Genomic DNA, 26,773 nt, shown 5'->3' with positions numbered 1-26,773 from the left:
GACTTCAGGATAGAGGTTTCAAGAGCCACGCCGTCAAAGACAAGTCGATCCAGATGTCTGTGATAACAAGGACCCTGCATCAGTAGATCTGGATGTTGGGGAGCAAGAGTGGGGCATCCATCGACATTCTCTGCAGATCTGTGTACCAATGCCTTCTGGGCCAAGCCAGAGCTATTAGTATCATGGCACCCTTTCCTTGCTTTATATTTCTCACCACCCTGGGTAAAAGGGTGATTGGAGGAAACACATAAGCCAGATGAAAGTCCCATCTCACTGACAGGGCATCCACAAAGATCGCTCTGGGATCCTTTGTACTTGACCCGTATGCGAGAACTTTGTTGTTCTGACGGGACGCCATGAGATCTATCTCTGGCAACCCCCACTTGTCTACTAGGGTCTGGAAGACCTCTGGGTGTAGAGCCCATTCGCTTGCCTGAATGGCGTGTCGACTGAGAAAATCCACTTCCAGTTAAGAATTCCTGGAACGAACACTGCGGACAAGGTTGGATGATGAAGTTCTGCCCACTTTAGTACGTGACTTACCTCCTTCATTGCTTTTTGGCTGCGAGTTCCTCCCTGATGGTTGAGGTATGCTACTGCCGTCGAACTGTCAGAGCGGATCTAAACTGTTTTTCCCCGAAGAATGTCCTTTGCCTGATTCAGTGCCATGTATATAGCCGAAGTACCAATATTTTTATTGGCAGGCAGCCTTCTTCCTTGGTCCATTTCCCCTGGAAACACAACCTTCCTGACACTGCTCCCCAGCCCTGGAGACTGGCATCTGTTGTCAGAATTTCCCAATCTGATATCCAATCTGATATCCAAAAGGGTCTCCCCTTGTCCAGATGGGATGTCTGTAGCCACCAGGCTAATGACCTTCTTACTTCTTACTAACTGTGCATACTCCACCATGTCAAACGTTGACACCATCAATCCCATCACACGCATCGCTGCGTAAATGGATACCTTTTGACTGTGTAGCAACTCCTGAATCCTTGACTGAACCTTGGATATCTTGTTCAGAAGTAAGATTACTCTCTGAAGACTTGAATCCAGTACAGCCCCCAAGTGAGTTATCCGCTGTGACGGAACCAGAGACGATTTTGCCCAATTTATGAGCCACCCGTGCCTTTGCAGACACGTTATTGTCTGCTGCAGATGACATAGGAGCAATTCCTGCGACTGTGCCAGGATTAAAAGATCGTCGAGGTATGGAAAAATTCTTATCCCCTGAAAGCGGAGATAAACTGCCATTACCACCATAATCTTGGTAAATACGCTGGGGGCTGTGGTTAACCCAAAAGGTAGGGCCTGGAACTGAAAATGCTGTTGGAGAATAGCGAACCTGAGAAAGCACTGATGGGACAGTGCTATAGGAACATGTAGGTAAGCATCCTGTACATCCAGGGATACCATATAATCCCATGGCTCCATGGCCAAAATGATGGAACGTAAAAGTTTCCATATGAAACCGAGGTACCCAAATGTACTTGTTCAGCACTTTTGAGATTGAGAATGGGCCGAAATGACCCATTTGGTTTCTGAACTAGAAACAGGTTGGAGTAAACCCTGTCCTCGTTGCGCAGGAGGAACTGGAATGACTACTCCTGACTGAAGCAATTTCTGAACTGCCTCTTGCAAAGCCATGGCCTTCATCTCTACCCAAGACAGGCTGGTACAAAAAAAATCTTTGAGGAGGGTGCTTCTTGAAGACAAAAGCATGACCTAGAGATACCGCTTTCTGCACCCAGGCATCTGTTGTAGACTGCTGCCAGATCTGTGCAAACTGAAGAAGTCGGCCCCCACCCTGGGATCCCCCAGGTGGAGGCCCACACCATCAGGCTGATGGCTTATTATCGGTTATACCACCCAGTCCTCTGGTAGCCCAATGCTTTTTAGTCTTACCAGACTTGTTGTATTGGGACTGCCTGCCATCACTTTTTCATTTAGGTTTGAAATTGTATGTGGAAGGAAACTTGACCTTCTTGGAGTCTGCTTCTGACTCCAAAATATGCATCAATTCTTTACCAAAAAGAATATCTCCAGGAAAAGGAAAAGATTCCAAAACCTTCTTAGATTCTGAATCAGCTTTCCACGTACGTAGCCAAATTGATCTGCAAGCAGCGATAATTGAAGATGATGTCCTGGAGGCAATAGTACCCATATTCCATCCTTCTTCTTCCAAGGACATTGCAGCCTGTTTTATATGTGCTATACTGAATTTTTGCTTTCTAGATGCTTTTGAAAAATCCCCCTCCAATGCATCAGCCCAGGCAGCCACTGCCTTTGCCATCCAAGCTGAAGCCATGGCTGCCTTATGACTGCCCCAGACAGGAAAAAAATGTTTTTTAAGAAACCATCTACTCTCCTATCCGTGACATCATTTAATGATGTTGAAGGCAAAGGTAATGTAGATTTTTGCACTAATCAAATCACATGCGTATCTACATTAGGAGTCACCTCCCATTTTAAACAATCCCCAGCTGGAAGAGGATAATTGGAATTCCATTTCTTAGGAATTCTAAACTTCTTATTGGGCATAGCCCAAGCCTCTTCCATGATTTCCGTCAGCGGATCTGACCCTGGAAACTCAGTCTTAACTGTTTTGGGACGCTTAAACACAGGTGCCTTGGTTTTAAACACAGGCTCTGCTGATTTCTCTAAGGAAAGAATGGCTTTCATTGCTTTAATTAACTCAACTATATCCACTGAGCTGAGACCTTCGTCCTCCGCTTCGTATGCCGAAGCAGAGTTTAACGAGCTTTCATCCTATGATGAATCCTCATCTGAAACGTGTAGCCTGTGAGGATGAAAATTTACTTACCACTGGCATATTCGCCTGTATCTTTTGAGAGGCTGTTGCTGGAAGTGATAAACCGCAAGTGGGAAGCTGCATGTAAGGGCCAATCGTGTAACCTATCCCTGGTACAGGAGTTGGGAGGAATTATCTGTTCAGCTATACTGGATAATGTCTGTGCAAACATAGCCCAAGGTGGATAAACCTGCACCTGAATCTGCCTTGTATTTTTGAAGAGACCCTGGTGAAAACTAAAACAATTTGCACACAAACCATCCTGAACTAGATCCTGAGAACTAGATCCACAGCTTAGCAAGACAAACATGATATGAGTGTTGATGTTGCTGTGAGTGTATCTTCCTCACCTTTGCCGCTCTTAGACATGATAAATAATCAACACTTCCACAGTGTACTACACAATTTGTGACTGTAATCCCTTTAAGCTTTTTAAAGTGACCTACAATCCAACCCTACCCATGCACCAGCATTGAGGATCGGAATAGGAAAAAAAACGGACAGAATATATAGTAAAGTCAGCAATCACACTAGCAGTCAATCACATGTTATACATTAGTATAATAAGCAATATGAGCACAACATCAACTACAACTACATTTCAAGTATTTAGGAGAACATATTACTGAATCATGTTTAAACAGTTCTACTGTATTCAGACGCATAGCGATAGAAACAACAGTAATAGCATACAGACTCATGCAATAGGCACTTATCCAAATGTTCGTACTCAAAAAGGTAGATAGAGACTTAGGGGCTCATTCTGAGTTGATCGCTCCCTGACGTTTTTTTTCTGCAGCGCAGCGAACAGGTTACTAGTGTGCCTGTGCACGCGCAGGCGCATCGTATGAGTACAAAGCGGATCGTTGCTGGGCGATGGTGTTTGTGGGTGGCAACTGACCGTTTTCAGGGAGTGTTTGGAAAAACATAGGAGTGTCCAAGCGTTTGCAGGGCGGGTGTCTGACGTCAACAAACTGATTTGCCTGAGCCAGGAGGCGGGGGTATATGGACAGGCCTGTTGAATGCTGGGAGGCCGAAAAGCTTTGACCGATTGGTGAAAATCTGCTGTCGCTTCATCAGATCCCAATGTTATCCTGTGGATAACCTGTGGACCCTCCCGGAGAAAACATGGTTAAGCCATACGGAAAGAACTTTCGCCAAAATGTTAGCATCTGTAGGGATCAACGAAATTAAGCAATATGCAACAGGAATGGTAGGATACTTTAGCGATGCACTTTTAACACTTTTTTTAATAACATTTTCCATGTTGCTCTTTTGCCCATACAACCTTTTCTACAGGTATAGCACATGAGAAATAAGTTATGCCATGTATTAAAGTGGTGTTTTACAGTGCAATGGTGGGAACTAGCACAGAAAACCCCCCACTCGTCCTATTTTTAACAGTGCTCTAATGACAAACTGGTAGGAATTAAATTATAATGGTTGCTATGCTCATTAATGACAACAATCATCTATATTTTATTTGAAATGCCATTGATATGTGATGAAATAACCCAGTGGGCTTCAAATGATGTTTTAAACATTTTTCCTTTAATCCACAATACAAGGCACAGATGATAGCGTGTGCCCTGCTTTTGATGTTAAAAACATCCGTTTTCTCAGTTGTTGTCATCCTAAGCTTTTTATCCGTTCTCATATAGGTCATCGGCCAGTGCTGGTTATAGATCATGGCGTAGCCTAAATAGACGGGTTGGCAGCCTGCCATAGAGCGCAGCTTAACATATTGCTGAACAGAACACACAGTACAGCAATCTCTGTGTAAAACTTGTGGCTGCAGACACATATATTATTCCGCTGTCTGTTAAGTCACTGGGCTATCTTAATAGCAGCATTTTGAAAATTGGTACTAGAATATGAAGCATTAATATCTTCCCAGCTAATTCAAATTATATTACACAGGTAACCCAGCCTGAATCCTAAAACAATTACTGTGCATTTAAAAAATATTAAACATGTAAAAAGAATCCTGATTTGCTGATTCAGACCATTTTTGCTCGGGAATCGGATATTTTTAATATGTTTAATTTTCGCAATTCCCCATCATAAGCCGATCATGGCTGGCCACCGATCCAGTCAGCTGATGTATGGGGGCTATTAGCTGAAAAGTTCTATTAACTAAAATGGAATTGCAATAATTAAACAATTCTAAATTGTTTTGGGGCAGCTTTAATGAAATTCACCAGTGTTAACGGCAAGAGGCTGATTATTTTCCAGGGACAGTGCATATGACCCCGGCTATAAAAATAATTGGAGGAAGGATGGGCTCAGAATATACAACAAAAAAAAAACAAATAAAAAAACCCCCAGAAAAACCCTCAAAAAACAGAAAGGAAAAGAAAAAAGCATTAGAAGTTCTAGAACCATTAATATGAAAACAGCTTCAAACTCTGCATTCCTCATACAGTTCACATTTTTCACACAGCCCAGCATGAAATCTCTAGAGTTATAGACTGCGGGTTCACCGTGGCTGATGGCTCATACGAGGTGAGGCATATGAAACCGGACCAATGAGAAGGCAATAGACTTTATGACAAAATCACAGGTTGCAGTTCCAAGGCTAACCATACAAAACATCAGCTGACAATACATGAAGCAGATGACTATGTAGTCGAAGACTGCGTCAGAGGTCACGATAGCACAGGTTCCCTTCCAGAATAAAAGTTGAAGCTCAGAGAGCAGACAGGGATAATCAGAAACAAGTCAGTTGTGTCACACTCCTGAGTCTGAAATAGACTTTCTTACCACTGCGCTGTCTGTCACATTTGGCTTTAAAATCCGTGTCTCTCCCGCACATCGCTCCCCACAGCATGCTGGTGTTTCCAGGCATCGCTTCTCCCTGCATGCTGCTTTCTCTTCACAACAGGCTTTAGGTAACTCAGCAAGTCCACAGTGTGCTCAACATCAGAGTTCCCTCCAAAACCCAAGTATGGGTGCAGCCATCTTGGATTCCGTGACATGATCCACTCTGATCGATGCTTTTAGTCAGCTGACCGCAGCATCCAATGAGGAACACCAACAACTATAAAGGGAGCTTCCTGGACAATCACAAGCTACCAGTACAACATCGCTTTTCCTGAAGTCACAGCTCTATGATACTCAGTGTCAGTACGATTCCAGTATGTTATTCCAGTCTTGTTGTTTAATAGACTATGCTATTACTATTCCAGTTTCAGTCTGGTTGTCTGATAGATTCTGCGATTTCTATTCCGGTCACCATCCGATTCCAATCTGGCCAACATCCAGTTCCAACCCTGGAACCATCCGGTACCAGTCTGGTCACCATCTGGTTCCAGTGCAGTCACCATCTGGATTCAGTCCAGTCATCATCCGTTTCCAGTTCATCCAACCTTCCAGTTCAATAAAGATATTTTTTTATCTAGTCACGCCTTCGGTCACACCTCTACCAGAGCATCTCCATTACACTCCAAGACCACTACCCAGTAGTCTCAACAGCTCTCTACGAGCTTCCCAGCTACATGAGCAAGAGCTGGATCAAGCCTCCCAGTTTCCTCCATACCTCATCACTGTCAGCTCCAGCTACTCACGCTTTTTCCAGCCAGACCCAGATCCTGATTCCTGGGATTGAAAAAACAGCCCGGGATTGGCCTCCCTAACAAGTTACCTATCCCACATACATCTGATTGTGCTCTGAGACATCCTTTTGAGTCAGTGCACCAGAAATGTGCAGCCACACATATAAAGGTAGAAGAAGGTATAAAAGGCACATAGGCATTCTTAATGTATCAAGCTAAGTCAGAAAGGAGATTAAAAATAACTAAATAAAACAAAATGATTGGCATATACAATAGCCAATGCAAATATCAAACATGTTATATGAGCATTCTCTGCTAAATCTATAGTTACAAGAGGTGGTCTTCAGTATGCCGAATGTCGGGATCCCGGCGCACAGTATACCGGCGCCGGAATCCCGACACCTGGCATACCGACAGATATTCTCCCTTGAGGGGGTCCACGACAACCCTAGAGGGAAAATAAATAGCGTGGCGCACGTAGCGCCACCATGCCCGCAAAGGGCTCCTTTGCGCTCGCCATGCTGTCGGTATGCCGGCGGTCGGGCTCCCGGCGCCGGTATGCTGGTTGCCGGGAGCCCGGCCGCCGGCATACCATACTACACCCGTTACAAGAGACAAAGAGGACTTGTGTACATGTCTGTAGAAGCCAATCTCATTTCACAGTTATTAAAAAAACAAATACATTTAAGAAACAAAATAATAATCTTTAGTAGAAATATATTTTTGTAAGCATTCTAAAGGCATGCTGCCATTTTGTCAGCCACATGTCACACTACAGATGCATCTTTTGCCAAGCCTAATGGTGCCCATACACTTATGAGATTATCGGTACTATCCTTCGATTTCGACCACATCTGTGAGAGAAATCGAAGGATTGTATGCAAATTTTAGTACCTTTCGGCGCGGGCACGCCAGTCGAATATCGCGTCCCAAGATATTATATGCTGCACATAATATTTATCGAATCGCAGTGCGATCGCATGTGTTTCTAGAAACACATGTTATATATCGCACTGCGATGTGCGATGGGCACCCGCCGTGAGTGGCCAGAGGCCGCTCCCACTCGGCGGTGACGTGCCCATCACATGATTACCATGCGATCTATCGCATGATCGCATGGTAATCTTTTTGGCAGTTCAGGTGCGATTTCATCGCACCTGAACTGCCGGTGCGATGCCCCGCGATGTCGCGTCGCGGGGCATCGAACAAGTGTATGGGCACCACTAGAACCTTGTTTTCTGGATGATTATCAGTGCTAGATTTAGAGATGTCAAGAATCTTATGAACAACTGTCTTCCTTGCAAAGAGGAAGGAGGAATCAGATTACATCTGGAGTTGGAAGAGACTGCATTTTATACCACAAGAAGTGTCTTATGGTAATACCATAGGAATCAGTGAAGAGGTTGGTTCAAAGTCAAATATTTCTCTATGCCAGCATGATATAAAGGCCCAGAACAGATGTAAACCTCTTTTGATGCTTCTGATGTCCTGACATTTATTTTGTATGTCAGAGATTTACTTTCAAATATTTGCTTGGAGTGCAAACATGGATGATTTGAGGACTGTACCAGAATAATGCTACAGTGCCTAATTCAGGTGCGGTTGTTCTTGCTACTGCTGTTGCTATCTTTTTCGATACGCAATTGCAATTATATACCAATATGGGCAGAAGCTAATTTGAGCATAGAGACGCCCACTGCTATAGCATTATTTCTGTATGCACATTTCTTTCACATACTCTCTACCTTTAAACTCATAGTAGGGACCTTCATATACCTACACTTTATATCACTTTACTATCACTATTTTTTAGTGTGATGCCCTGGGAGGCCCTGTGCTGGATCATGTGTGGGGGTTCCCTGCGTTCCAGATGTTGGCCCATATTGTTAGGAACCTGCTCGACAAGAGGTGACCTGGACGATTGGTGGGCAGGCCGATATCATTGGCCAACGACAGTGGCGTAACTACTGCCCACGCAGCCCTCGCGGTGGCTTGGGGGCGAGGGGCTGCGGGGGCGCCACTGATTTACAGCAGACTGACATGCGGACAAGTGTCCGCATGTCAGTCTGCAGTCTCCTTCCCTCCGCCGCTTTTTGGAGGGACACAGAGGGCACAGCGCGCCTCTCTGTGTCCCTCCTGCTGCATCATCTCCGGCGGCCGCGGGTCTAATAGGGGAAAGTGCCGTCCGTGAGCTCTAATTGGCTCACGAATCGGCACTTCCCCCTATTAGACCCGCGGCCGCCGGAGATGATGCAGCAGGAGGGACACAGGAGAGGTGAGCTGTGCCCTCCGTGTCCCTCCAAAATACGGGGGGGGGGGGAGATATCTGGCACTGGGGGGGAATATCTGGCACTGGGGCATATATGGCACTGGGGGGAATATCTGGCACTGGGGCATATATGGCACTGGGGGGAATATCTGGCACTGGGGCATATCTGGCACTGGGGCATATATGGCACTGGGGGGGAATATCTGGCACTGGGGGCATATATGGCACTGGGGGGGGAATATCTGGCACTGGGGGGAATATCTGGCACTGGGGCATATATGGCACTGGGGGGAATATCTGGCACTGGGGCATATATGGCACTGGGGGGGAATATCTGGCACTGGGGGCATATATGGCACTGGGGGGGAATATCTGGCACTGGGGGCATATATGGCACTGGGGGGGAATATCTGGCACTGGGGGCATATATGGCACGGGGGGAATATCTGGCACTGGGGGAATATCTGGCACGGGGGGCATATATGGCACTGGAGGGGAATATCTGGCACTGGGGGCATATTTGGCACTGGGGGGGGAATATCTGGCACTGTGGGCATATGTGGCACTGGGGGGGGAATATCTGGCACTGGGGGCATATATGGCACTGGGGGGGAATATCTGGCACTGGGGGCATATATGGCACGGGGGGGAATATCTGGCACTGGGGGCATATATGGCACTGGGGGCATATATAGCACTGGGGGGGAATATCTGGCACTGGGGGCATATATGGCACTGGGGGCATATATGGCACTGGGGGCATATATGGCACTGGGGGGGAATATATGGCACTGGGGGCATATCTGGCACTGGGGGCATATGTGGCACTGGGGGGGAATATCTGGCACTGGGGGCATATGTGGCACTGGGGGGGGATGTGTGTACCTGGCACATGGGGGGGCTATATTTGGCACTGGGGCATGTGAGTACCTGGCACCGTGGGGGAATATCTGGCACTGGGGACATATGTGGCACTGGGAGCACAGCCCTAGCAACAAGGACTACCTCCTAGCAACGAGCATGACACCCAGTGCATGAAACACCTGGCAACGAGAATGACACCCAGTGCATGAAACACCTGGCAACGAGCATGACACCCAGTGCATGAAACCCCTGGCAACGAGCATGACACCCTGAGCATGAAAACCCCTGGCACCGTGCATGGAACCAAGAGCATGAAACCCCTGGCAACGAGCATGACACCCAGTGCTTGAAACCCCTGACAACGAGCAGGTAATTGAAAAGTAATTAGAAGCCTTACTGTAGGACTTAATGTGTAATGGGCATTACGGTGTGTGGCATAACGTATCACGGACATTGCGGTGTGTGTCATAATGTGTCACAGGCATTACGGTGTATGGTATACTATATCGCGGGCATTGTGATATGTGGTATAATGTCTCAGGGTCATTGCAGTGTGTGGCATAATGTATCACGGACATTGCGGTGTGTGTCATAATGTGTCACAGACATTGTATGTGCTATAATGTATCAGGGGCATTGCAGTGTGTTAGCATAATGTATAACGGGCATTGCGATTCCTGTCATAATGTGTCACAGGCATTACGGTGTGTGGCATAATGTGTCACAGGCATTACGTTGTGTGGCATAATGTGTCGGGGGCATTACAGTGTGTGCATATTGTGTCATGTGCATTATTGTGTGCGGCATAATGTCTAAGGGCCATTGCAGTATGTGGCATAATGTATACTGGGCATTACTATAAGGAGGAAAAATGACAAATAATGTAAGGGGCATGAATCAGGATTATTTTTCTTTCCTGTGGTGGCCAACGTATGGGCGTGCAGGTTGCAAAACTGGGGTATAAGGTCGTCTTTTCCTGCAATGCCACGCCCCTTTATGCGAAACCACGTCCATTCCAACGAAACCACGCCCCTTTTTTGGCGCGCGCGCCGAAGGCGTGCGCATATTTATCCCTTTGTTGCTCCCAATTATGGAGCATGAAGGGGGGGGGGGGGGGGCGCCGAAGAATTTTTTGGCTTGGGGGAGAAAAATTTCTAGTTACGCCACTGGCCAACAATATACCAACAACCTCTTATGACATATTATATTTTATTATACTGTAATGATCGTTTAGTGCATCTGCACCCCCTTTGTCTGTGTACACCTAAAAAGATGGCATGTTAAACGGTTAACCATAATAGGGTCAGTCCTAACAACGGTATAATTGCTCAGCGTGTTTACCAGTAACACATTTAAAAGTTGCTTAATAACCGCCTCCTGAATTCAAAGCTCAGTGTGCAACGTTTACTCTCACATATGAGCAAACAGACATCTGCATGCATATTACCTAATAAAACTCAATGGACAACTTATGCTCATTTTCGCTAGAATGATCCTCTAGCCAATTAATGTAAACAGAGAAATGAATACGGACACAGAATGCTACTAGGTACATGAAGAGTAGGGCAGCATGGCCAGCCAGGCAAGCAGTTCCATAATAAAAGACAGTCTGTTGAATTGATACCGAGTCTGGGACAAGTCTCAAAACTTGGCCATGCAGTACGTACACATAATAGATAATGAGAGGTGAAGAAAGGGATGCCAAAACTCTGAAGTGATACTCTGTAAGTCTCACCAACTGACCTAGGCACAGTAGTCATACCCACAATATGACAACGCAACACACCAGTATAATATATTTTGATCTGATATTTCATATTTTAATTAATGATCTATGAGCATTCTTTTTATATCATCCTAATATATGAAAACTGGTATTTTGTGATTAACCATAATCTTGCAGTTACCGGTGCTTGGGTTTATGGTTAACTGCCATTCTCATCCAGACAATTTGTTATGTTTGTTATTTACGATGTGCATTTTTACTAGAAAATGTTTTCGGTTGATTTTTAAAATTCTTTTTATACTCTCTTTGTAAATTGACATTTTTATATTTATATTAACCACCTGCCTGGAGTGCTTGCATGAGATCAGACTACAGGCAGCTGGGCTTTCAGAAACATTTGCAACCTGTCTATAACACCCACCCACAGCTGGTGGAAAGAAACTTCCTGCAGGGGATATCACCATGCCATTGTTGAAGAATTAATGATTGATTTGCAACAGTAGTTTCCAAAATGTTTATAGTCTTCTCAATATTAGATCTGCAAGGGTTGGTTCAAACATGTCCATTTTAGGGGTATATTCAATTAGGGTCGGATCCATTCCGACATGCATTTGTCGGAATGGATCCGATAACCCCTATTCAATCCCATCTCAATTCGACTTTAAAAAAAGTCGAATTGAGATGAGACCTGCAAGCGGAGACCTGCAGGGACAGCCGCGGGTAGACGGAGGAGAGCAGCGCTACAGCAGCGCTGCAGAAGGATGTCTCACAGCCACCAGAATTCACGGCAGTATCCACCCGGCTCCAGCAAACGGGACCTCACTTGCTGGAGCTGAGTGAACGCTGCCGTGAGCGGCGGCTGTGCCACATCCTCCTGCAGCGCTGTGCTGTAGCGCTGCTCTCCCCTGTTTGCCCGCTGCTCTCCCCTGTTTGCCCGCGGCTCTCCCCCCTCTCCTCCTCTAAGGTCCCTCATCTCAGTCCGACATTTTTTTATGTCGAACTGAGATGGTCGGAAACGGGGCCAAATCCTGTCAAATTTGGCCCGGTCTCCCTCAAAAGTACATGAATCGGCAGCTATATCGCCAATTCACGTACTATTCGACAAGTTGAATTCCCCGACTTGTCGAATAAAAATAGCGGGGACTGAATAGGTCGAATAATGATTTGACCTTAAAAAGTCGAAAACTGCCGTCTTTTCGACAGATTCTGAAACTACAGTTGGGACCACACAAATAAAATCGCTATTTATTGAGATAGGGTCACTCTAACAATCCCTCGTTAATAGCAGTAATCACAAGTGTTTTAGAATGATATCTACTTAAGGTATTTATACATGAATTACTGATTTTGATCACTGTATTCTGTGATTAATAGTGGAATCCTCAATTTAATTATCCCAACAGCAAGCCATAATATCCCAAGGAGGGGAGCGCACAATTTATGTATACAATCCTATAGGTCAATATTGACAATAAGCACATTGATATAGTTGTATGATTATTACAAGAAAGAATTATCTAGCTGACTGATTATATTAGAGACTAGTGTGTGTTCTGATTATATTTTTTATTTTTTCTTCTGCACTATTCACTATTTCACATATTCTTTTTGAATACTTCGCCAGCTATCCACTATTAGTATTTTAAACCAATTACAATAAAGGTTATGTTTTATAGGAAGTTGTCCTATACCTAGATTCAGATTTTTCATTACAGTAAGTTACAGATGAGTGCCCCAATGTGGAATACTTTTTCTTTTTGCGTCTTTTCGACAGATGGCAGCTTTCGACCCTAATTGAATATACTCCTTAGTGTTAATGGCAGGGCCGTAACTACGTGTGTGCTAGGTGTGTTTGGCACACAGCGCAGTGGCCCTGAGGGCGCAACTGCCTGCATTCCCATTCTAAGGGAATTTTAGTCAGCGGCATTGTAATGAGTCAAACTGACTCATTACAAGCCGTCTGCTGTGTGTGCCGGAGCGAGGAGAGGAGCAGCTCCATGGGCAGGGGAAAAGGGGGAGGAGGGAGCCGCAGCAGCCCACTGTAATTGGTGGCGGCGCCTCTGCAGCTGTCCCTCTCCTTCCACATAGGCTGGCCGCTGCCGCTATGAATGCTGGGATGCGCTTCCCTCATACCAGCATTCACAGTGGTGGCGGCCAGCCAATGTGGAAGGAGAGGAATAGCTGCAGCGGTGCCGCCACCAATTACAGTGCACTGCTGCGGCTCCCGAGTTCCCCTCCCTCCTCCTCCCCTGGATCTGCCAGCAGCTGCACCGAGGAGTTTGACTGCCTGAGCCAGTGGAGAGACAGTAAGTATCTATCATCTATTCTATCTGTTTAACCTATCTATCTATCTATCTACCTACCTATCTATCTACCTATCTGTCTATTTATCCAGGGCCGTAACTAGGTGGCACACAACGCATATGCCTATTTTAATGTGTAAAAGGGGGACTCTGTCTGCCGTAATGTGTAAAAAGGGGGACTCTGTCTGCCGTAATGTGTAAAAAGGGGGACTGTGTCTGCCGTAATGTGTAAAAAGGGGAACTCTGTCCGCCGTAATGTGTAAAAAGGGGAACTCTGTCCGCCATAATGTGTAAAAAGGTAGATTCTACCTGCCGTAATGTGTAAAAGCTCTACCTGGTGTAGTGGCGCTACTGTTGGTGTAATTTGAATAATGGAGACTACTGTGCACCCCAATATTAATTGGTATTATTTTTGTGGCCACACCCCTTCCCCATAAAGCCACACCTCTATGCTGTGCACTGCCCCTATTTTACATAATGAGGGGGGTGATGCCGTTTCTTGCACACAGCGCTAAAACGTCTACTTATTACGGCACTGATCTCTGGTAATGCAATTTTTCAATGAGTGATGTCTCACAGGCATTTCATTTCAGTAAAAAGATATTTAGACTTTGGCAATAATCAAGCAGAATAAGACATCAATCACAACCCTGATCTGCAAAGTATGGCCCATTTACTCATGCTTAAACAAAAGTTTTGCTGAAACCGACAGTGCAACAAGATGTCGCTATTGCTGAAAGTCTGCATCTATAGTAAGCAAGACAGTACTTATATTCCAAAAGATCCTGTTTCCTAATCAAAATCTATATGCTGTGTGAATCCAAATCAGGCTATATATGGTTTAGTAATACTGTATACATGCTGGTAGGGGAACTGTATTGAACAAAGACTACAGAGATTTTCATGATGAAACCATTTCTCAATAAGGGATATTAGGGTAGATGTATGAAGCAGTGATAAGAGTGGAGAAGTGAGCCAGTGGAGAAGAGTGCCATGGCAACCAATCAGCTTCGAAGTAACATTTATCAGGTGAATTCTATAAAATTATACATAGCAGCTGATTGGTTGCCATGGGCAACTTCTCCACTGGCTCACTTCTCCACTCTTTTCACTGCTTCTTACAGTACATCTGCCCCACTGTCTCATAACCGACAACCACTTTGCGAATAAATTCTCTCTGCGACCGTCATTGCAAGTGAATAACACATGCATAGTTTACCGATAATTGACTCTGAGTCAGGCACATGGTATGATTATCTATGATATGAAGTCACTTTCAGTTCTGTGGCTCTATTTATAGGAGACATATGAGACAACTGCTAGTATCTATATGCTCCTTAGAGGGTATAGTGGGGCAGATGTATTAACCTGGAGAAGGCATAAGGAAGTGATAAACCAGTGATATGTGCAAGGTGATAAAGGAACCAGCCAATCAGATCCTATCTGTTAATCTACATATTGGAGTTGATTGGCTGCTGCCTTTATCACCTTGCACATATCACTGGTTTATCACTTCCTTATGCCTTCTCCAGGTTAATACATCTGCCCCAATATTCCTTACAATGTATCATTTATCCTACTGAATACTGAAGTGACGTCATGAGAAATTGATATTAATTAGGTGGAACAGTCTGTTATGTGTAAAAAAAAAAGAAAAGAAAAAAGGAAGCAGGTGTTCAAACTAAACGTTAGTACTTTTAAAGCAATGGTGATGGGGAATAGGAGTTTTCTTTCTGCATGACTGTGCTAATGGCATATGGATTAAAAAGGGCTATGTAACGGAGATAGAGCAGTCACTATTAAAGCAGTGGGACATGGACCTGGAACAATCAGCTAATATATTACTATGCTCCATGTATTGCCTAACAATGTTAAAAAGACAGAAATACCCATAAAAGTATTTTAACCAATGTATTTAAATCACAAATGGTAAATTGGGACGGCATTGGAATGAACAAAGGTCCTATAACAGGCATGTCTAAACTGCGTCCCTCCAGCTGTTGAGAAACGACACATCCCAGCATGCCCTGACACAGCTTTAGCATTCTCTGACAGCAAAACTGTGTCAGGGCATGCTGGGATATGTAGTTTCACAACAGCTGGAGGGCCGCAGTTTGGACATGCCTGTCCTATAAGAAAGCTTTAATAGGAAGTGGTGGTTTACAAGAAGCTGATGCTCCAGAAGTATGGAATCTAAATAATTCTGGATATTTAGCCAATTATGAATACCCTTTTCAGACAGAATGGCCTGAAAATCATGGCTTTTACCCGGCATTTCACACAGACAAGCAAATTACCAAGTCAAGCATTTCTACCCGGTAATTTGCAGCTCAACATGAGTATTTAGTCTGTGTGAAAGGGTCAACGCGGGTCAAAAATTCCCGGGTCTCCGACCCTGGTAAATTCCTGGATCGAAGTCCCGGGAATTTCAAACCTGGTTGACCCTTTGTAGACAGAAAAGGGACCCGTGTTTATCGGCAAAGTACTGGGTAGAATTTCTTTGGCTTTCTGTGTTAAAGGGGTATTAGTTGTTCTATAAACACATTGTGTGTATGAACGCGTTCTCTAGAGCGATTAGTAATTCAACTTGTTGCAAATTAGTTATATAATAAGTACGATATAGTACAGAATGCAAGTTCCTAAATGATTTTACTCTAGTGACATAATAAAAATACCTGCACCTCTGAAAACAGAATTATTGAATAACTAATAAATACATTGATCTAAATCACAGAAGATCTTATTCACAATCTCACGATGATCTGTAAATAAATGGCCCTACTAAGAAAACCCAGTAAACCCATCCTGATACAGTATAACATAAGGTATGGACTCTTTTTTATTTATTTTCTTTCTTTCTTTAAAGAATTGTGTTTGCTCCTTACAGTAAAATGATGACTGCAGGGCAGCAAGGAGCTGCTGGTTATGAAAATTCCCTCAGCAGCTGTGACATAAATGTTATCATTATGCCTGTGGGTTGGAGATGGGAGGCTTGTAAATTATTTGTGGTACAGTAGCTCTTGAAAACGTCAGTACTTTGTAGGGCACATATTATGACTGGCACTTAAATAAACACATAAGTGGCAAGTGGGGACCACTTCATATACATACATTCATACACACAAGCAACACATTGTTTTGGTAACCGTACTGGTAGGATGACTACAAAATATATTAGCAATAAAGAACACAAAATGTCCTGCTTACCGTTTATAACAGGTGTGTAAACCACAATCCCAGCCAAATTCGGGTTGGATACAGTTGTGTCAAGTATAAGGCCACCAACACTAAAAAGTAAGTTGTATTCATTAAATGAAAGAGAAATGCCTAGGCACCTAATCTTTTATTTAACACTGATTTCATTTACAAAATGCGAGGAGTTCAAATACCATGGTTTCTCTTTAGGGAATCACTGCGGTTTTGTGACAAGCGATGCAAACAGATGCAAGACTTCCTTTGTAGTTAGATGCATGGATGTGCGAGTGGCTGCAGGCCTCTACTTAATTAACAGCTGAGCAAAGCCCAGAAAACAGCTAAGTAACTGACAAAATGGTAGTAGGGAAGTAAAAATGTATAAAATGTGTCTTGCAGCTACTATTATGCAGTTTAGCATCTGAGCAACATTGAATGGTTGGTCTGTGGTAAGAGAAAAAATAATACAGGTTGAGTATCCCATATTCAAATATTCCGAAATACGGAATATTCTGAAATACGGACTTTTTTGAGTGAGAGTGAGATAGTGAAACCTTTGTTTTTTGATGGCTCAATGTACACAAACATTGTTTAATACACAAAGTTATTAAAAATATTGTATTAAATGTCCTTCAGGCTGTGTGTATAAGGTGTATATGAAACATAAATGAATTGTGTGAATGTAGACACACTTTGTTTAATGCACAAAGTTATAAAAAAATATTGGCTAAAATTACCTTCAGGCTGTGTGTATAAGGTGTATATGTAACATAAATGCATTCTGTGCTTAGATTTAGGTCCCATCACCATGATATCTCATTATAGTATGCAATTATTCCAAAATACGGAAAAATCCCATATCCAAAATACCTCTGGTCCCAAGCATTTTGGATAAGGGATACTCAACCTGTAATAAACTACTGTAAGGCACGATGTGCTTGGGTGCTGGTAGGTGGTAAAAGGGGTCAAATTCCGAATACCTCCCGTCTGGCTACAGCTGGAGCACTATTCTCTGACTAATAGAGGCTTCATATTTGAATTTGCGATGTTGCCGTAACACTTATTATCTTTTTCCATGTGACACTGTGACACAGATGGTATTAATTACTGTATTTTTCCTGTAATTTTTTTTTTCTCTGTTTTGTTTGTTGTTCTGGTTTTGTTCTGTATTTAATGTTTTTTTTTTTTTTTTTTTTTATCTTGTCCCTGTGAAAAACTCCAATAAAAAACTACACAAGTAAAAAAAAAAAAAAAAGGGGTCAAATTCCAGCAAGATTAAAATAATTTTACATGAATAAATAGGCTTATGTTGCAGTTACCACATGAAAGATAACAGATTTGTGCAGTGTATTTCTGAAGTAAAAATTGAATAGGTTTAAATATATGTAATACCCACAATGTAGCAGGGATATAAAATGAAGGGTTCATCCTTGCCACTAATAGTCAATTTTGCAGATTTGTTTAAAAATTAAGTGTCATGCAGTATTTATTCTCCCCTTCATTGTTTGCCATGGAAGAGCCATGCCCACTGCTTTACCTAGAGTAGACGGTTAAATAGCTTCTGTGTTGCATACAGAAACATTTTTAACAATTTTCTGCTAGAGTTATTAATCATTCAGCTATACTCCCAGGACTTGCCCCTCTGTGTACTATGGTGCAGTTAGTACAAGGTCACTGAGCTGGCTGTATAGCAGCATACTGAGCACAATTAGTACATGAATCTGTACAAAACACAGAAGACAGCCATAAATCACAAAGACCTGTGAGGATTCAGGCCTGTACTACACATTGCAGAGGGATATATGATGGAAAAGCTCCATTCGCTGGAACGGAGTAAATGGAATGCCCATCTGAAATAAGATGAATTTGGTACAGTTTTCATGTGATTAGTATAAGGTCATTGAACTGTATCGCAGAAATTTTAGTAACTTAATTGGGGGTCTGTGATCCCCCTCTCGATTTGTCATTGATGGATTCCAAGAACATTTTAAATCAGTAGGACAAATGGAATACTTATGGGAGACCGGCATATGGGATGCTGTCTGTCACTATACCGACAGCGGCGTCCCGACAGCGAGGCAGCAAGTTACCTAGCGGGTTCGCTGCGCTCACCACGCTTCGGGCATGGTGGCAAGCTTCGCTTGCCACAGGGTATACTCCAATTCGGGTGGGGGGGTGGACCCACCATCCGAGTGGGAATACCGGGCTGTGGGCGGGATTCCGACTGCCGGCATTTCCCCAGGTGTCGGTATTCCAGTGTTGGTATACTGAACTGCGGGACCCCGATAGGCAGTATATTAACAAGCATTCATGACAAATAGCATTATTAAATATAACTTTGGTTTGCAAATCACTACACTTTTTGCTGTATCTCCTCCTGGAGATTATGAAAAACTACTGTAGACTACTGCAGTCAGTTAACACATCAGTAAAATTTTGGATTTGAAAATTGGAGAAAGTTCAGCAAAAACGTGCCCTAAACTTATAATGAGGATGCCCAACCAAATTACTTTACTGTATGGATCTCCCAGCATTCACAGGGAGAGTGGGTGACTTCCCGACCTCCATATTTGCCTGTCTCACTGAAAGCATAACAATAGAAACAACAATCATTGGGAGGAGTTTGGTTTATTTTAAGAATGTGTGACAGAAGCTTTTCAAAAAGTGTATTGCAAATCCATAATTATACTTCAACAGGAAATATTATTTTCATGTTACATAAAGGAGAGGGTTTCAAAATTTCTTGCAAATAGTGTTTCTCTGACGTCCTAGTGGATGCTGGGAACTCCGTAAGGACCATGGGGATAGCGGCTCCGCAGGAGACTGGGCACAAAAGTAAAGCTTTAGGACTACCTGGTGTGCACTGGCTCCTCCCCCTATGACCCTCCTCCAAGCCTCAGTTAGATTTTTGTGCCCGGCCGAGAAGGGTGCACACTAGGGGCTCTCCTGAGCTTCTTAGTGAAAGTTTAGTTTTAGGTTTTTTATTTTCAGTGAGACCTGCTAGCAACAGGCTCACTGCATCGAGGGACTAAGGGGAGAAGAAGCGAACCTGCCTGCTTGCAGCCAGCTTGGGCTTCTTGGCTACTGGACACCATTAGCTCCAGAGGGACCGAACACAGGCCCAGCCTCGGAGTCCGGTCCCAGAGCCGCGCCGCCGGCCCCCTTACAGAGCCAGAAGCAAGAAGAGGTCCGGAAAATCGGCGGCAGAAGACATCGGTCTTCACCAAGGTAGCGCACAGCACTGCAGCTGTGCGCCATTGCTCCTCATACACACCTCACACTGCGGTCACTGAGGGTGCAGGGCGCTGGGGGGGGGCGCCCTGAGCAGCAATAAAAACACCTTGGCTGGCAAACATACATCACATATAACCCCCAGGGCTATATGGATGTATTTTAACCCCTGCCAGAATCCATAAAAAGGCAGGAGAAAAGTCCTCGAAAAAGGGGCGGAGCCTATCTCCTCAGCACACTGGCGCCATTTTCTCTCACAGCTCCGTTGGAGGGAAGCTCCCTGGCTCTCCCCTGCAGTTACTACACTACAGAAAGGGGTTAAAAAAAGAGAGGGGGGCACTAATTAGGCGCAGTATTAATAAAACAGCAGCTATAAGGGGAAAAACACTTCTATAAGGTTATCCCTGTGTATATATATATATATAGCGCTCTGGTGTGTGCTGGCATACTCTCCCTCTGTCTCCCCAAAGGGCTAGTGGGGTCCTGTCCTCTATCAGAGCATTCCCTGTGTGTGCTGTGTGTCGGTACAATTGTGTCGACATGTATGAGGAGGAAAATGGTGTGGAGGCGGAGCAATTGCCTGTAATGGAGATGTCACCCCCTAGGGAGTCGACACCTGAGTGGCTGAGCTTATGGAAGGAATTACGTGACAGTGTCAGCTCTTTACAAAAGATTGATGACATAAGACAGCAGGCTACTCAGCCTGTGCCTGTCCAGGTGTCTCAAAAGCCATCAGGGGCTCTAAAACGCCCGTTACCTAAGATGGCAGATACAGACGCCGACACGGATACTGACTCCAGTGTCGACGATTAAGAGACGAATGTGACTTCCAGTAGGGCCACACGTTACATGATTGAGGCTATGGAAAATGTTTTACATATTTCTGATAATACCAGTACCACTAAAAAGGGTATTATGTTGGGTGAGAAAAAACTGCCTGTAGTTTTTCCTGCATCTGAGGAATTAAATGAAGTGTGTGATGATGCGTGGGTTTCCCCCGATAAAAACTGTTAATTCCTAAAAAGTTATTAGCATCATACCCGCCAGAGGATAGGGCACGTTGGGAAACACCCCTTAGGGTGGATAAAGCGCTCACACGCTTGTCTAAAGAGGTGGCACTACCGTCCCCGGATACGGCCGCCCTTAAGGAACCTGCTGACAGAAAGCAGGAAAATATCCTAAAATGTATATACACTCACACGGGTGTGATACTGCGACCAGCAATCGCCTCAGCCTGGATGTGTAGTGCTGGGGTGGCTTGGGACCGTATATTACTGACTATAGAGCATTTAAAAGATGCATTTCTATATATGCGTGATGCACAGAGGGATATTTGCCGACTGGCATCAAGAGTAAGTGCGCTGTCCATTTCTGCCAGAAGAGGGTTATGGACAAGACAGTGGTCAGGTGATGCTGATTCCAAAAGGCATATGGAAGTATCGCTTATAAAAGGGAGGAGTTATTTGGGGTAGGTCTAACAGACCTGGTGGCCACGGCAACGGCTGGGAAATCCACATTTTTACCCCAGGTAGCCTCTCAACATAAGAAGACGCCGTATTATCAGGCGCAGTCCTTTCGGCCCCATAAGGGCAAGCGGGCAAAAGGCTCCTCATTTCTGCCCCGTGGCAGAGGGAGAGGAAAAAGGCTGCAGCAAACAGCCAGTTCCCAGGAACAGAAGCCCTCTCCCGTTTCTGCCAAGTCCTCAGCATGACGCTGGGGCTTTACAAGCGGACTCAGGCACGGTGGGGGCCCGTCTCAAAAATTTCAGCGTGCAGTGGGCTCACTCACAGGTGGACCCCTGGATCCTTCAGGTGGTATCTCAGGGGTACAAATTGAAATTAGAGACGTCTCCCCTTCGCCGTTTCCTAAAGTCTGCTTTACCGACGTCTCCCTCCGACAGGGAGGTGGTATTGGAAGCCATTCACAAGCTGTATTCCCAGCAGGTGATAATCAAGGTACCCCTCCTACAACAGGGAAAGGGGTATTATTCCACGCTATTTGTGGTACCGAAGCAGGACGGCTCGGTGAGACCTATTTAAAATCTGAAATCCTTGAACACTTACATACAAAGGTTCAAATTCAAGATGGAGTCACTCAGAGCGGTGATTGCGAACCTGGAAGAAAGGGATTATATGGTGTCTCGGGACATCAAGGATGCTTATCTCCATGTCCCAATTTACCCTTCACACCAAGGGTACCTCAGGTTTGTGGTACAGAACTGTCACTATCAGTTTCAGACGCTGCCGTTTGGTTTGTCCACGGCACCCCGGGTCTTTACCAAAGTAATGGCCGAAATGATGATACTCCTTCGAAGGAAGGGAGTTTTAGGTATCCCTTACTTGGACGATCTCCTGATAAGGGCAAGATCCAGGGAACAGTTGGTAGTCGGGGTAGCACTATCTCAAGTAGTGTTGCGGCAGCACGGTTGGATTCTCAATATTCCAAAATCGCAGCTGATCCTGACGACACGTCTTCTATTCCTAGGGATGATCCTGGACACAGTCCAGAAAAAGGTGTTTCTCCCGGAGGAGAAAGCCAGGGAGTTATCCGAACTAGTCAGAAACCTCCTAAAACCAGGCCAAGTGTCAGTGCATCAGTGCACAAGGGTCCTGGGAAAAATGGTGGTTTCCTACGAAGCAATTCCATTCGGCAGATTCCACGCAGAATGCTGGACAAATGGTCCGGATCGCATCTTCACATGCATCAGCGGATAACCCTGTCACCAAAGACAAGGGTGTCTCTCCTGTGGTGGTTGCAGAGTGCTCATCTTCTAGAGGGCCGCAGATTCGGCATTCAGGACTGGGTCCTGGTGACCACGGATGCCAGCCTGCGAGGCTGGGGAGCAGTCACACAGGAAAGAAATTTCCAGGGCTTGTGGTCAAGCCTGGAGACATCACTTCACATAAATATCTTGGAGCTAAGGGCCATTTACAATGCCCTAAGCCAAGCAAGACCTCTGCTTCAAGGTCAGCCGGTGCTGATCCAGTCGGACAACATCACGGCAGTCGCCCACGTAAACAGACAGGGCGGCACAAGAAGCAGGAGGGCAATGGCAGAAGCTGCAAGGATTTTTCGCTGGGCGGAAAATCATGTGATAGCATTGTCAGCAGTGTTCATTCCGGGAGTGGACAACTGGGAAGCAGACTTCCTCAGCAGGCACGACCTCCACCCGGGAGAGTGGGGACTTCACCCAGAAGTCTTCCACATGATTGTAAACCGTTGGGAAAAACCAAAAGGTGGACATGATGGCGTCCCGCCTAAACAAAAAATTGGACAGGTATTGCGCAAGGTCAAGGGACCCTCAGGCAATAGCTGTGGACGCTCTGGTAACACCGTGGGTGTACCAGTCAGTGTAGGTGTTCCCTCCTCTTCCTCTCATACCAAAAGTACTGAGAATTATAAGACGGAGGGGAGTAAGAACTATACTCGTCGTTCCGGATTGGCCAAGAAGGTCTTGGTACCCGGAATTTCAAGAGATGCTCACGGAGGACCCGTGGCCTATACCTCTAAGAAGGGACCTGCTCCAGCAAGGACCCTGTCTATTCCAAGACTTACCGCGGCTGCGTTTGACGGCAGGGCGGTTGAACGCCGGATCCTGAAGGAAAAAGGCATTCCGGATGAAGTCATCCCTACCCTGATCAAAGCCAGGAAGGATGTAACCGCAAAGCATTATCACCGCATTTGGCGAAAATATGTTGCGCGGTGCGAGGCCAGTAAGGCCCCGATGGAGGAATTTCAACTAGGTCGATTCCTGCATTTCCTGCAAACAGGAGTGTCTATGGGCCTAAAATTGGGGTCCATTAAGGTTCAAATTTCGGCCCTGTCAATTTTCTTCCAGAAAGAACTAGCTTCAGTTCCTGAAGTTCAGACGTTTGTAAAAGGGGTACTGCATATACAGCCTCCTTTTGTGCCTCCAGTGGCACCTTGGGATCTCAATGTAGTTTTGGGGTTCCTAAAGTCACATTGGTTTGAACCACTTGAATCTGTGGAGTTAAAATATCTCACATGGAAAGTGGTCATGCTGTTGGCCCTGGCCTCGGCCAGGCGCGTGTCAGAATTGGCGGCTTTATCCTGTAAAAGCCCTTATCTGATCTTCCATTCAGACAGGGCGGAATTGAGGACTCGTCCTCATTTTCTCCCTAAGGTGGTTTCAGCGTTTCATCTGAACCAACCTATTGTGGTACCTGCGGCTACTAGTGACTTGGAGGACTCCAAGTTGTTGGACGTAGTCAGGGCCCTGAAAATATATGTTTCCAGGACGGCTGGAGTCAGAAAATCTGACTCGCTGTTTATCCTGTATGCACCCAACAAGCTGGGTGCTCCTGCTTCTAAGCAGACTATTGCTCGTTGGATTTGTAATACAATTCAGCTTGCACATTCTGTGGCAGGCCTGCCACAGCCAAAATCTGTAAAAGCCCATTCCACAAGGAAGGTGGGCTCATCTTGGGCGGCTGCCCGAGGGGTCTCGGCTTTACAACTTTGCCGAGCAGCTACTTGGTCAGGGGCAAACACGTTTGCTAAATTCTACAAATTTGATACCCTGGCTGAGGAGGACCTGGAGTTCTCTCATTCGGGGCTGCAGAGTCATCCGCACTCTCCCGCCCGTTTGGGAGCTTTGGTATAATCCCCATGGTCCTTACGGAGTTCCCAGCATCCACTAGGACGTCAGAGAAAATAAGAATTTACTTACCGATAATTCTATTTCTCGTAGTCCGTAGTGGATGCTGGGCGCCCATCCCAAGTGCGGATTGTCTGCAATACTTGTACATAGTTATTGTTAACTAAATCGGGTTATTGTTGTTGTGAGCCATCTATCCAGAGGCTCCTCTGTTATCATGCTGTTAACTGGGTTCAGATCACAAGTTGTACGGTGTGATTGGTGTGGCTGGTATGAGTCTTACCCGGGATTCATAAATCCTTCCTTATTGTGTACGCTCGTCCGGGCACAGTATCCTAACTGAGGCTTGGAGGAGGGGAGGAGCCAGTGCACACCAGGTAGTCCTAAAGCTTTACTTTTGTGCCCAGTCTCCTGCGGAGCCGCTATCCCCATGGTCCTTACGGAGTTCCCAGCATCCACTACGGACTACGAGAAATAGAATTATCGGTAAGTAAATTCTTATTTTTTACAGCTGATGGACCCCTCTGAATGGGATGTGGTCATCATGCTGACAGTCATCATGACAACATTCATAATGCGATGGTATGTCCTTGAGAGATGACCCCCAAAAAGTGTTACTTGCCTTGTGGGGGAGTGGGGTATTATACATATGTAGTGACTCATGTTGGGGTATTAACACAGTGTGGCCTATGGACATTGGTGGGTAGGGGATTGTGTCACTGGAGATCTATCATCACTAGCGGGGGTGGGGGTACTGCCACTGGGGATCTATTGGCACTGGGGCTGGAAGATAATTTTACAACGGGAGCCTATGGACATGGGGGGCATATATTTTTTTAATAAAAAAATAAATAAGATTTTACTTACCGGTAAATCTATTTCTCGTAGTCCGTAGAGGATGCTGGGGACTCCGTAAGGACCATGGGGATAGACGGGCTCCGCAGGAGACATGGGCACTTTAAGAAATAATTTAGTTCCTGGTGTGCACTGGCTCCTCCCTCTATGCCCCTCCTCCAGACCTCAGTTAGAGAAACTGTGCCCAGAGGAGATGGACAGTACGAGGAAAGGATTTTGTTAATCCAAGAGCAAGATTCATACCAGCCACACCAATCACACCGTATAACTTGTGATAACTACCCAGTTAATAGTATGAAAACAACATATCATCAGTTCAAGACCGATGCAACTATAACATAACCCTTATTGAAGCAATAACTATATACAAGTACTGCAGAAGTAGTCCGCACTTGGGACGGGTGCCCAGCATCCTCTACGGACTACGAGAAATAGATTTACCGGTAAGTAAAATCGTATTTTCTCTAACGTCCTAGAGGATGCTGGGGACTCCGTAAGGACCATGGGGATTACACCAAAGCTCCCAAACGGGCGGGAGAGTGCGGATGACTCTGCAGCACCGATTGAGCAAACATGAGGTCCTCCTAAGCCAGGGTATCAAACTTGTAGAATTTTGCAAAAGTGTTTGAACCCGACCAAGTAGCAGCTCGACACAGCTGTAGTGCCGAGACCCCCCGGGCAGCCGCCCAAGAAGAGCCCACCTTCCTAGTGGAATGGGCCTTGACCGATTTTGGTAACGGCAAACCAGCCGTAGAATGCGCTTGCTGAATCGTGTTACAAATCCAGCGAGCAATAGTTTGCTTTGAAGCAGAGGCACCAATCTTGTTGGATGCATACAGGTCAAACAGCGCTTCAGTTTTCCTGACTCTAGCCGTTCTGGCTACGTAAATTTTCAAAGCCATGACCACATCAAGTAACTCGGAATCCTCCAAGTTACGTGTAGCCACAGGCACCACAATAGGTTGGTTCATATGAAAAGATGAAACCACTTTTGTCAGAAATTGCGAACGGGTCCGCAATTATGCTCTATCCAAATGGAAAACCAAATAGGGGCTTTTATGTGACAAAGCCGCTAATTCAGACACTCGCCTAGCCGAAGCCAAGGCAAATAACATGACCACCTTCCACGTGAGATATTTCAACTCCACCGTTTTAAGTGGTTCAAATCAGTGTGACTTTAGGAAACTTAGCACCACGTTAAGATCCCAAGGTGCCACCGGAGGCACAAAAGGAGGTTGAATATGCAGCACTCCCTTTACAAAAGTCTGAACTTCTGGGAGAGAAGCCAATTCTTTTTGAAAGAAAATAGATAGGGCCGAAATCTGGATCTTAATGGAACCTAATTTAAG

At 45.1% G+C, this 26,773-nt stretch overlaps 1 protein-coding gene across 5 annotated transcripts in view; it reads right to left on the bottom strand.

The window, feature by feature from the left end:
• Positions 1 to 26,773, bottom strand: part of SLC41A2 (solute carrier family 41 member 2) — a 264,977-nt gene that overhangs the window by 69,530 nt on the left and 168,674 nt on the right. For all 5 annotated transcript variants that reach the window (XM_063927763.1, XM_063927765.1, XM_063927766.1 and 2 more), the window contains one exon: positions 16,736 to 16,815. In XM_063927763.1, the coding sequence (XP_063783833.1) occupies positions 16,736 to 16,815 (80 nt within the window). The remainder of the gene's footprint in view (positions 1 to 16,735; positions 16,816 to 26,773) is intronic.

This window comes from Pseudophryne corroboree, chromosome 6 (genome assembly GCF_028390025.1).
Source record: "Pseudophryne corroboree isolate aPseCor3 chromosome 6, aPseCor3.hap2, whole genome shotgun sequence".
In the NCBI taxonomy this organism is placed as follows: domain Eukaryota; kingdom Metazoa; phylum Chordata; class Amphibia; order Anura; family Myobatrachidae; genus Pseudophryne; species Pseudophryne corroboree.
Note: the sequence above shows the minus strand (reverse complement) of the source record. Positions and strands in the feature narration are given on the sequence as shown.